General features: G+C 46.5%; 1 protein-coding gene across 2 annotated transcripts; it reads left to right on the forward strand.

Moving 5' to 3' along the window:
* Positions 1 to 635: 635 nt before the first annotated feature.
* On the forward strand, positions 636 to 12,012 carry SPEGNB (SPEG neighbor). 2 transcript variants are annotated; one of them, XM_083432119.1, is made up of 5 exons: positions 636 to 776; positions 5,775 to 5,908; positions 9,160 to 9,467; positions 10,318 to 10,459; positions 11,381 to 12,012. In XM_083432119.1, the coding sequence occupies exons 2-5, from the start codon at positions 5,775 to 5,777 to the stop codon at positions 11,517 to 11,519; spliced, it is 723 nt and encodes a 240-aa protein (XP_083288245.1). In that variant the 5' UTR covers positions 636 to 776; the 3' UTR covers positions 11,520 to 12,012. The 2 variants fall into 2 exon arrangements, with proteins under 2 accessions (XP_083288245.1, XP_083288244.1); XM_083432118.1 differs by lacking the exon at positions 636 to 776 and adding an exon at positions 4,964 to 5,074.
* The last annotated feature ends 976 nt before the right edge of the window (positions 12,013 to 12,988 follow it).

Below are 12,988 nucleotides of genomic sequence, written 5' to 3' on the forward strand. Positions count from 1 at the left end.
ATTTTAATGTCTGGCGCTGAGCAGACAAGCTTCAAGCCTGCCACACAAAAGACACACTTTGCATCTGATCTAGTACTTACCAGAAGCCATATTTTAAAATAAAACAAGGAGTGAAGGGATATCAATCATCCGAGATGAAGCATCAGCAAAGCACTGCTTAACCTTAACGCCCTCCTCCCCAGCATGGGCAGCAAAAGAAGCATTAACAATTCTCTCCTGAAGCACTTCAGCAGTGCTCAGCTTTGTAAGGGGCTTTTCCAAAAGCCTTCCTTCTTAGCTGTTCACAAGGGAGTGGGAGCAGATAAAGAGCCCCTTCTCCTTTTCTTTGGAGAAAGGAGTGTGTGTGTGTGTGTAAATATATAAAAAACTTCAACCCTCATCCAGTTAATTAGCTCCACTCCTTTCTCTAAAGAAAAGGAGAAGGCTCTCTCTCTCTCTCTCTCTCCCTCCCTCCCAGATATTGCTGGACTACAACTCCCATCACTCCTGACCAATTGGCCTCCAGCTCCCACATCCAACAACAACAATATGAGGGGCGCCATTTTCCCCACCTATCCCTGACACATCTGTCTGCAGCTTCTACTCTTCTTGAATAGGCACTGCCCTAAAAGATAGATAAAGTCCCCTCCCTGGCAAAGGGGGGGGGGGGAATCGACGCCTTCAGTTTTCACTGACTCACTCACCGGTGCTAGAGTCAGGGATGGCTGTACTAGTAGGCAGAGCGAAACTTCCTCTCAGGCAGCTGATTCAGAGTTTGCTGAAAGGTCAGCACATTTGTAAGTTCTTTAATTCATTATTGCATTTATTTATTTTTTTACTACCAGGGAAGCAGGGAGGTGTAGGGCTGGAAAAGACTCCTGCCTGAAACCCTGGAGAGCCATAACCGCTGCTGGTCAGCCCAGAGAATCCTGAGTTACATAGGCTGACCAGTGGTCTGACTCTGTATAAGGCAGCTTCCTGGGTTCTGTTGTAATTTATGTTGCAGTACTGAGGTCAGAACTGCTTGTTCGTTTCCTCGCAACAACGTGTGTGTGTGTGTGTGTGAGAGAGAGAGAGAGAGAGAGAGAGAGACCCCAAACTACTGGGATAAGAAATTGGAGATACTTCTCCCAAGCCCAGGTCGCTGCTGTTAGAACATTCTCTCACATTCCGGGATGGATGCCATTCTGGAAACTGTAGTGCACTTGACACCTCACTAACTCCTCAGGGACGCTTGAGCTACTACTGTACGTCCTTCGGGTTTCTCTTTTAAACCAGACATCATACTAGCGAGTACCAAAGAAGCTATGCAGAAGCTGTGAGACTAGAATACAAGTCCTAAAGCATAATCCAAATTATTTTATCAGGTTAAACGTGAAGGAAAATGCATAATCAATCAGATATTGTAGCCAATCGGCAGTCCAAAGACGTGGCCATGCGAGTCTGTTGCAGTCTTGTGGCACCTTAAAGACTATCACTTTCTTTATGGCATTGGCCAGCTGTGGAGAACCTCGTATCTGGGGATTGAATGCAATCCTTCAGGTCTCCCTATCTGCCCCTCCTCAGGCCACTCCCCTTAGGCCACTCACCTCATCTTTCTTGTCTGGCTGGAATGTGTCCTTGAACTCTGACCATGCCTCTTGACAATGGATGGTCTTTCCCTGGTTACTCATCCTCCATTTTATCATTTTACTGATAAGAAATACATTGGAAAACAAAAAGAAACAACTCCTAGCAGTGCTTGAGTTATGCACAGATCATAGTTGGGGCCCTGACCTGGACTCTGTACCCCACTTATTGATGGCGCTACGTAAATAAGAAATGTGGCATCATCAACAACAATAATAATAGTAATAATAACTGAGCAGAATATTTGGGTTTATACAATATATTTGGGTTTATACAACTGTGCTCCTGCTCTGGAAAATCCACATTCAACCTACTTTCCCTATCAGGACAACTGGGCTGTGGTTCAAAGCACATCCACCTTTGGCAGCCAATTGTACAACTGAAATAAACAGAAGTAGCTGCACAGAAGTGGTATGGAAGAAGCTTTCCCAGGCTTGAAACCAGGCAACAGAGGAGATCTGCTATTGCTGCAGCTCTATAGCAGAAGTTAAATAAATCCTAAACTCCAAAGCAAGGCAGCAGTGTTCAGAAAAAGGCAATGTGGAAAACATGCTATGATGATGGAACCCTTTCTAAGAATCTTGAAATAAACAGGGCTTGTTTTTTTTAAAAAAAGATTTAATTAAAGATCAGATCTAATCAGGACATAATATAACCCATGTTAACAAGGAAATTAAACATTTTAAAAAGAAGCTACAGGGAGGATCAATATCTACAACAAGGGAAACAGATTTCCTGTCTTGCACGTCAAACTAGTATTTTAATAAACTAAAATTTTAATAAACTAACGTTTTAATAGCATTGGGACTTTCCGTGGTGTAGTGATAAATTCTGCAGGAGCTCTTCATGATAACCACCGTAGCCACATCTCTTCAAGATTATACAACAAAAATGAATAATTGGCCAAAGCAGACATAGAACCATAGAGTTGGAAGGGACCACGAGGGTCATCTAGTTCAACCCCCTGCAATGCAGGAATGTTTTGCCCAATGTGGGGCTCCAACACATGACCCTGAGATTAAGAGTCTCATGCTCTACCAACTGATAATGGTTGCAATACCAAGTCTGCCTTTTCTCCTCCTATCCCCCCCACAAAAAAACCCTACTTTTGCTCAATGTCTAGCTTGAAGAGGAGTTCTTCTGGTGGACTCAAAAGCTAGCTCACTATTTTGTGTCCTTTCGATAGCATAGTAAAGGGAATCTATTTCCCCACCAAAATCGAAATGGCTTTTTAACCCTCAGTCATGCATGCTAATCAGTGTGACCCACCTCTTTCTCTGCTCAGCTCATTTGGTGGGTTTCTCTTGGAATGGGAAAAGCTTATTTATTTGGCACACAAAGGATTGGCAAATAGAGCCTGGGTATGGATTAGAGCCCCAGGAGGTGACATCATTGTCCCTGCTGCGAAACAAGTGGAGAGCAATTTCTGGGGACGTGATTATTTTATTGGTTGAAAAAATAATAACCAGTGCCACCTTTTAATTTAAATTAATAGCATAGCCTACCTTTTCATTCAGAAATGAAACGAAGATGGATAACAAGGCTAATCAGCATTCTGTCTACTCCTGAGCATGGCAGTGCAGTTAAACTGCTTCAGGACCTCATGGTCAAATGGGCCTATTTGGAATGTGGATTGAATAAATCCATAAAGATTTCTGTACAGTAGAGTCGGCCGGCATTCTGGGGCCTGTGGACACATTTGCAAGCTGGAGAAGGTGAATGGTATGTTTAAATTGAAATGTACTATGTAAAACTTAATAAAAAATATAAAAGAAAAGAAAAGGACGTGCCTTGGGCACCACACGCACACACACCACAACCAAGACAATGGAAAGCTTCTTCCTAACCTAATTTCAGTGGGGACGAGGTCCTGCAGTGCCATGGAAGGCCTCTGTGGGCACCTGTGTATTGGCAAGCACCACACTGGCATCTCCTGCTGTACTGTACAGTCACATAACTGCTTCAGCACAAGCAGGGCTTCCAAGTTGTCCTTGGCCTTGATCCTATGCCAGTAACTACCACCGGAAATGCAGAAATCAAACAGGTGACTTCCCCCCATTATTCTCTTTTCACAGGCCCCCTTTTCTTCTGTTTAAAAAAGTGCTAAATATCTTCCATACTATGTAGGACAACTGCGTGTCAGAGGTATACATAAATAGGTACATCCGTCTCAGCAAAAAGCAATTGAATCCAGGGGCATTTTAAGGATTAAGAGCTTTATTTTGGCATAAGTATTCATGGACTATAGTCCATTTCATCAAAAAGTGATAGTCATGCCTGAGGGTAAAACGTTTTGCTAGAGAATTCCACAGGAGATATTGGGGAGTGTGTTCACCAACAACGGACATAACTGCTTTTGGTGGACGCTCCTATTTTTCTGTGTGAATCCATATGTAGTCTGCTTAATTTCACTCCTTATTATATGATTTGGAGATGTGTGCAGCATTAGGTGAACTACTGGCTGGTGCCATAGGGATGGGGGAGAATTTTGCTTCTGTTTGCATTTTAAGACAAACCTATTTAATTTGCATTTCCTGTAACAACATGGAAAACAAAACACAGCCATCTTTCCCTGAACTTTGTGGTGAGGTTCTCCACCCAAAAGTGATGTACAAAAATGCCACCAATTAGGAGAAAGTATAAATATGCATATACTCAGGGATAGTGTAAAGAAAAATGCACATATTAGTGAAAAATGACATATAAAAACACAATAGCGAAAAATTGGATTTTAGCCAAAATTGGAAATGAATCAGGCGTTAAAATGCCGTTGGGTTTTTTGCGAGGGCAAATTCACACACTGATACAGAAAACGTGGCAAACTGAATTTAAGATGGTGGAAATGAAGAACTGAGGGAAATTAAAACGGATAGATTTGTTCCTCCCTGGATGAGGGTGTTTTGAGTATACCAAAGGGGTTCATTGTGACGACTGTGGGTGATCCACTCAAGCAGCTTGTCCTGACAATACAATACTGTATCTGCTCATCCGAGCAAAGCTCCAGTTCTTCCCAACTCTTAGGATATCCTCTGATTCTGTTGCTTGCTACCCCAAACTGTTCTCATCCCTTCCAGTCCTCCTAAGGCAGCGTTTGCATTGGGAACAGCCCAGACAGCGGAGCCTCGCCCTGCCACTCTGTCTCTCAGCCAGAGGGCAGGAATGGTTGCAGCTGCTCCATCTGGGTCCCTCTGGGCTGGTCAATGTGATTACACAGCACCGGGCTGCAATCAGTGCAGCCCCAATTCTCACAGGTAGCTGGCAGCAGGCTATATAAGGGAGCGCCCAGGATTCCCGTCTGGGCAGGGGGGACGGGGGCCCCCCCAGCCAAAGAAGGAGACGTCAGGGCAGGAATGCAGCTGTGGGCATGGGCAGACCTGGCTTCTCCCCTGCAGAGATATAAATTTGGGTGGGATGAGGGGCCTGTGGCCTTTTCCAACACAGCGGAGCTGCATTGGTGCTGTCTACGGTAAGAGAGCTCAACCTCATCAGCAGAGAAGGGGACCCCTGAGAACTCATGCCCTGTCCCAGCCCTACCACATGCTCCAACAACACCCTACCTTGGGACATGCCTTGGGGATTGGGAGAGCTGCCTCTTAACTCTCCTTATCTGAGGCACTTTGATCCATAAAAGACATGGATCAAAACAGAACGGCTCAGCCGCTCGCCAACTGGACAACCTCTTCCATGGCTCAGTTGGTAGAGCAGGAGACTCTTAATCTCAGGGTCATGGGTTTGAGCCCCACATTGGGCAAAAGATCCCTTCATTGCAGGGGCTGGACTAGATGACTGTCATGGTCTCTTCCAACTCTACAGTTCTGTGATGCTATGACCCTCACCAGAGTGTGTCTAAAACTGGAGATATAATAATGAGGGTGTGGGCGAAAGCACAACTTTACTCTCATCCCACTTCAGTGGGGGGTCTGGACTGATTTGCCCTGGAAGAGTGAAGATGACACTCAGTGAGGTGTCTTTGCACTTGTATACATGGAGCAAGACAGCATGGGTCCTCTTGAGATGGTTGATGTGAGCCTCATGTTAGAGTGGTACTGGCGTTGGGTGGAAGCAGGGAGGAAGAGGGTTGGACTCTGTGCTATGTAGGAGCCTGTTTCTCTCCCTCTCTCCCCCGCCCCCAATATTGAACCTGCTACTCCTCCATCTCCCCACAGATGTCAAAAGCTGCACCCAAGAAACCAGCAGCAGGTGGTGCAGCCCCTCCCCCTGCAGGATTTTCCCTGGACATAAATGACCCTCAGGTGCAGAATGCTGCCATCCGCATCCAGGCTTCCTATCGTGGGCACAGGTGAGGGGGATAGCAGGTGGGAGGATGGGACCGTTATCAGGGCTGGGCTGAAAATGCACCTCTTTTGTCCCTGCTTTTGACACCCAAGAATGGGTCCACTCTGCTCTTCTGGTGGTAAATCGTTTTAACTGGTTTTCATCTTGCATGTTCATATTGTTGCAACCCACCCTATGGTAAAGGATGGGTAAAAAATCCAAGTATTATTATTATTAGTAGTAGTAGTAGTAGTAGTAGTGTCCAGTAGTGTTGAGCGCAGGAGAGCTTGTAGAACTGAACATCAAGACTGATTATGTCTCCAGTAGTATGTGGTATGGCTGTGCAGAGGGGCTCAGACCCATAACATCTCCACCCCATCTGCATACACTATCGACACTTCCTCTTGTTCCCACTGCTGCTGGGTTCCCCCCAGATTGCCATTTGTTCCAATATATCACTTAAGAGCAGCTTTTCCACCAAAAAGGAGCAAGGCAAGCGGAAAACTTGGCACAGCACAAGTGGAAGGGTTAATGAGCCCTGACCTTGTTTGGTGGTAAAATCATCAGAGGGAGCTCCCTTGGTTGTTCCACTGTCCTCAGAAGTTCAAGGCGTGGTGGCCTGGAAGAGGACATTTTCCATGTGGGGCATCCCTAAATTTTGGAGTTCCCACTCTGCAGAGGTGTGCCCAGCACCTTCATCGCATTCTGAAAATACATCTCTTTACCTTGACATTTGACTATTTATTTATCTGTCTCTCTGTGCTTCTGACAACCCACCCTATTCTTGTGAGTCTAATTTGTTTTAAACATCTTTCAATATTGAGTTTTTAAATTGCTGTGGCTCATCCCTGGGCGCTGGGTAATAAATCAAATAAATAAGGCTCAAGAGTGTGCTCATGAAGACAAAGGGCAACCTGAGCAGTATTTTGAGAAGCTGTGGTGGTTCCAGAATATAGTTGTGCAGTGGAAGAGGGTGCAAGAGATGGCAGTCATGAAATGGATGGGGGAGAAGGGCAAAAACCAAGGAGGAGGTGAGAGAAGCAGCCAGAGACTTTGGGGAGGCAGCAAGTGATCTTGGAGAAGAGGCAACAGAGGACTGGCTTTAGGCATGTAGCAATGAGGGGAAAAACAAAACTCCAGCACATGTGAGAACTGCAGGTTTGCCCTCTGCCATTCTTATTACAGCCCAAAACATTGTCTGGAATTGGGAAGTTTGGCTGCATAAAGATTCCAAAACTTTCATGGGGAAGGGGAACTTTGGGGACGGAAAGAAGGTGGACGGATGCCTTGCTTCACTGGGATAGTTTCTCCTTTGCTCCATTTAACTAAAATACTTAAAATGTAGCACTCCTGGCAGCACACTTAGGGCTCATCCACACTTACCTTTTGCCCTCGGCTTTCTAGGCACATGTCCACATTTTAAAACGCCACATGCGAGAGTTGTTGTGGCCCCCCCCCCTACTTTCCCCAGGAAAACTTGCTCTTTAATGCTGAATCGGAACAAACAGCACTTCAGAGTTTCTGTGGATTGCTGTTTGCTCCAATTTGGTGCTAAAGAGCAGGTTTTCACAGGGGAAGAACCACAGCAAAAAAGGCGGGGCTCAGATATGGAGGTTTAAAACACATACATGTGACTAGAAACATAGCACAAAAGGAAGTCTGGATGAGCCCTGACTCAGGTGGCCTCAAGACAGTCAGCATCTTGCAGGAAGGATTGAGGCACATACAGAAGTTTGCACAATGGCAGTGCTATGTTGCTGTAGCACAACATATCCACTTTTTAAAATAACTGTCTTTTGTGGTTAGGAAGTACACTGTAAAGTGTGGGCTTAATGTATCGTTAACAGAAAGACGCACACACCCCTCCAAAGTAAATCAGGATGAATGCCCATTGCCATAGAGCTACCGCCACAAACAAATCGCCTCAATGAAAATCAGGCATAAGCAGTGAAGTCATTTCCCCTTGCTGCGTTTCAAGCCACTCCTGCACATTGCTGTACACACCAGAGAGTGTGCAGGGATGCCTTCACCTGATGTGCATCACCTCTTTGGTTTTCCTGCGTCTGCCACACACCCACCCTCCAGCACCAAATTCTGATTCAATGAAGCAGTGGTCTGTGTATGCCAATGGGTGTCTTGCATGTTGGTACCTCATCTTAACCTTGGCTTCTGCTTGCAAATCGGATGGAAAATGGTTTGAGGGAAAATGCATCCAACAGCAGAATTTCTCCAGAAACTACAGGATAGACATGAATTGTGGCTAACATCATGTGCTGAGGGCTTCAAACACCAGCAGTGGGAGCGCACTGGAGCCAGAGTAAATGATAATGAGTACACAGCCATAGTCTAACCACCAGGTGATCTTTGTGCAAGAAAATCAGGTTCACACCTCAGCTCCTCCATTCAATCCAGTTTCTGAACTACTAGCAACCTCTTCATTGAGGATTCATTCGGATTTGGTTGCACAAAGTTTGTGAGCAGCTTATATGGCATTGGCTGTTTATTTAGCATTCATTTTGATTTGTTTGCCGGGAGGTTACATGATGACATGTCAAGGAATTGTTATCCCATGATTTCTAGTACGTTTTCTTGTCCCTTCCCCAACAATAATAATAATAACCTGGTTTTATTTTATTGGAAGTGGGTTTGTTGCACCAGAGAGCTAAATCCACATCAATTGCACAATCTGAATTTTCTGGCACGCAGTTGACTCTTGTGTGCAAAATAGCCACAGCCTTGGAAGCACCCAAATCTCCCACCACTCTTGCTCACCACTCTCATTTGCCTTGGAACTAAGGGTGCAGCAGCTATTCAGTTTAAGGAGGTAACTCCAACATCAAAATATAAGCCAATGACTATGTTTTCCTCACTGATTTTACTTGTTTTTATCAATTCTGTGGAGCTGAGGAGAAGAGGGATTGAGTAAGAAGAATTCTGCTGGAAGGTCCCATTTTCCCAGTCAATCAGATTCTACCCATTTAGCCACAGAGCATTTACTATCATCATAATATTGTTGATTCATTAGCTGCAGCTTGATAACATGTGGTTCTGAGTGGTTGGCAGGCTGGTCGGTGGTTGGCTGCTCCTTCCAGGCTGCCCAGTTGTGTCACAGCTGGCGGCTGCTGCTGTTATCTCCTGCCGTTCTTCTGATCTCTGTCTGGTTTGTCCCTGGGTACCATTAGAGGCAGAGCACTTTGCCACCTCATTCATGGGGGAGAGGAGCTCCAAGAGGAGCCTTAAAGGCCTGCTGCTTAACCCCCTCCTCTCCACTACCAGGTCCCGCAAGGAAATGAAGGAGAAGGGCCCCCCACGGGTGCTGAAGAACCTCACAGACGTGATGCTGATCGAGGGGAGCGCAGCCAAGCTGGAGTGTCGCATCAGTGCCTTCCCCGACCCCTTCATCCGCTGGTCCAAAGATGGTGCGGAACTCAAGGACGGGCCCAAGTACCGCTATGTCTTTGAGGACCCAGACATCGTCGCCTTGGTGGTCCGTGACGCTGGCCTTCCTGACCTGGGCAAGTACACCATCTCCGTGAAGAACCCCTTCGGAGAGTGCTTCGACTCGGCACGTCTCCTCGTGGAAGGTAATACGGCCTGCCTCCTTTCCTTACATAGCCACACACCCCTTCTAAACTTAGCCACGCACATCCCCTGGGAAGCCAAGCCCTTCTTGCAAAGTTCCTCATTACGGGGAGATCTCAATTTGGCACATCTCAGGAGGGGAAGGTAATAGCACTCTCTGCTCTGCTCCTTCAAGTCATCGCCCCCCCCCATTCCCTGCCCATTTCTATTCATAGCCTTGTGTCTTGCGTAGAGAAAGCCAAGCCCCTTCTAACTTTAGCCATGCCTCTGCCAAGACGTAGCCTTCTAGATCTCATCGTGGCCCTACCTAGCTATGATGCCAGACCTGAAGGAAGAGAAGAAAGGCAGGGGGAACCCTCTGATGGCAACTCAGGATAGTTTAGTCAGTCATCAGGAAAGGAGGCTAATCCCTGAGAGTTCGGCCCAAGAGGACAGTCTCCTTTCACAACACCTACTGCCTCTAGGCATGGGTTGGAAGGAGGAAACTGCAGAGTCTACATCCCTGCGCAGTATACAAAAACCTGCATAACAAGAAATTGTTCTGACTCTCAACTTCTGTTCTACAGTGAACCTGGTACCTGGAGAGCTCCTTTGTAGGAATTTATTTACCTCGTTTCCCCAAGTATACCTATGGTGCAACAGGGTTTGCCAAGTAAATAACTGGAAGATATTCCGTGGCCATCAGACAGAAATTCTAGAGCACCTGGAACAGGACACAGCACCATTACAAAACTCGCACCCCCAGCATTAGGTCCTCATGACCTAGCAGAGGATTCTGCCGCCCGTCCCCTTGGCAAAAGATGGCTAAGGAAGGGCCCTTCCTCTGATCTCACCTGCTCTCTCCCTCTGCAGTGCCTGCCAAGATTCAGAAGGGCCCAGACAGCACAAAAGCCAAGAAAGGCAGCACAGTCAACCTGACAGCCCACATCAGTGGGGAGCCCGCACCGGATGTTGGCTGGGCCAAGGATGGCGAGGATATTGAAGAGGACGATCGGTGAGTGAAATTCACCACTGGTGTAATAAGCTTCATAGCACCAACACTGCTTGGGCAGGTGGGCAGCAAGGGGAGCCCAAGAACCAGGTCCCCCACCCCTTTCTTTCCTGATCCCATAAAAACTACTCGTTCGTGTTCAAATCAACAGGGCTGGTGCAATAGCTTGAATTCTTGCATGGGGAACGCGATAACATAAGCTTTCCTTTTTGAAAGAAAGAAGGAAGCACGTAGTTCTTCTGGTTATTACAGAGGACCTTAATGTGTAAGAATCAAAGGACACGTGTGTTGAGTCAGGATAAGTGTGATTTCTTCATTTAACACAAGTCCTGTTGATTCCTGTGTTCTCATTTGTATTGGACCACGATGGAACTGACCTGGCAGAGCTAAAAGGATCAAGATCAGGCGCTTCCTAGCCTAGTAGTTAATGGGGAGGAAGTGAGAGAAAGATCAGCATCTGTAATTGCAGTCATTCTGAAATTCTTCAGTCCTCAGCAACTCCCCCCCCCCTCCCTGCAGCATTGGTACCATTTTCAAAGCCAGCACTGCATTTTAAAAACAGACTTTAGGTCAGGCCATCAAGAAAGGTGCTTTTAATTAGTATTTTTTTATGGGGACAGAATTAGTAGACTGTTCCAGTGCCATAATATGAAAATCATGGGCCTTGGGGTAGAGTCTTGTTTTTGATAAGTCCAGCCCAAGTTAAAACAGCCTTGACCTCCATTGTCAAAAATAAAATAAAATAAATCAAGTGCAAGGCCATATTTTTGCTGGTTCTGCAGCCCAGTTTGTCAGCCTCACCCAAATGGAACTGATGGACTGCCAGTGGTCCATGGGTCAATTTAGCAGCTTCTGCTTTGTGTCCCAACACCAGCTGTCTCTAAGGGCCCTGACTTGAGATTTCCACCTTTCCCTTCCCTGCAGCATATACTATAACATCGGCAGTGACTCAACAACTCTCACCATCAAAAAGGTGTCGCCGGCGGATGCTGGGAAGTACGAGGTCTTTGTGGAGAACAGCCTGGGCATGGACCAGTCTTTTGCACGCCTTGATGTGATCTGAGCTCCTGCCTCCCCCTGCCTCCTGTACAGTTCCCCCAAAAAAGAAACTCTCTGTCATTGCAAAGTATGGTCCAGGGCCATTGTCCTGGAGAGAAGGCTGGGGAAAGCAAATTAAGCCCTGCAATGGTGCTGTAGGGATATCCTGTCCTGTCCCCCCTAAGATGCAATAGGGAGTCCTTCTCTCATTGCCCCTTTGGCTCTCGCCAATGTCATTCTGCCATACCTTTCCTGGCAAGAATTCCCCACTGTGCCCCAGGGCTAAATCCATTTCTTGGGCAGGTGGGTCCCATCTCCTTGCAGGCTAATCACTTTGTGCAGCCATCGCTGAAATGCCTCCACTCCAAGGACGCAGAAGGGCTGTGCAGTCCTCCCATCGGCAGCACCCACTTTCCCCCAGCACTTCAGAGATTGTGAACCATCCCAGAAGCCTCCAGATTCTTCCTGACCTGTTTTCTTGCTATATGAACTAAATAAAACCAGCTGGTTGTACAGAGGACTTGTGTGTGCTACATGCAATTTATCAGCAGGAAATTAAAATCCTGGGAATCTCATTTGTGTGCTGCAAAGGTGGGGTGTGGGAAGAGTTTCTAGCTTTTTTTCTTTCTCAGATAAAACCTATAGTCAACAAGAAGGTTCTGTTGGTTCAGAGAATAGGTGCTCATCCTTTTGTCTGTGCCATGTTATCTAGGCACCGGTTTGTAATTTCTAGGTGTGGGTCTGAATGGGGTTCTAGTTTGTCCCATCACTTTCCCCAGGAAAACCAAGTTTGCTTCTAAATCCAGCAATCCATGCAGTTTGCTCCAGTTCAGTGGTAAACAGAGGGGCCAGACAAAAAAAACCCTGCTCCAACACAGGCCTAGAAATCACAGGCCTATGCCTTGAAAGCATAGCACAAATGGAAGTGCAGACGATTCCTAGGATTGCTGCAGACTAGAAGGCCCCGTGAGTCAAGCTGGTCCCCTAATGGGTCCTGCTAAAAAAAGAAATAATAATCTTACATCTTCATTCTGGGTTGCTGGCTGCACAGTTAGGTCTCTCTCCTCTCACATTGTGTTTCCTGAAATGTAGTTCTTCTCAGTAAGTTCTGGAACCAGGACTTTGCCCTTATTCCCTTGGCAACACTGCCTCTTGCAGGCACTAAGGGGCACTGCAGGACCCCTTTCCCCTGCCCCACAAGCAAGCTGTTCTGGAGATATAAATAGTCCTTCCTGACCATATCAGGGATTGTTTGGACTGCACAGCTGCTCATCTTATTCACATGACAACAGTACACAACGCTGTATGTCTATCTCTCACAAATGATGCCATGCCTGGCAGGCTCAACACTAAAGCATATAATGAAGAGTGTTTCTGGGTACGTGCAGAGTGCTTTCTACAAATGAGCATCTTGTAGTGGATCACAGTCCAGCAAGTGTAGTGGTAAATTTTGAAGTACAGCAGCTCATCACAACGGCCTCCATAGCAAGACAT

This window comes from Podarcis tiliguerta (assembly GCF_965153285.1).
Source record: "Podarcis tiliguerta genome assembly, chromosome: 1".
In the NCBI taxonomy this organism is placed as follows: domain Eukaryota; kingdom Metazoa; phylum Chordata; class Lepidosauria; order Squamata; family Lacertidae; genus Podarcis; species Podarcis tiliguerta.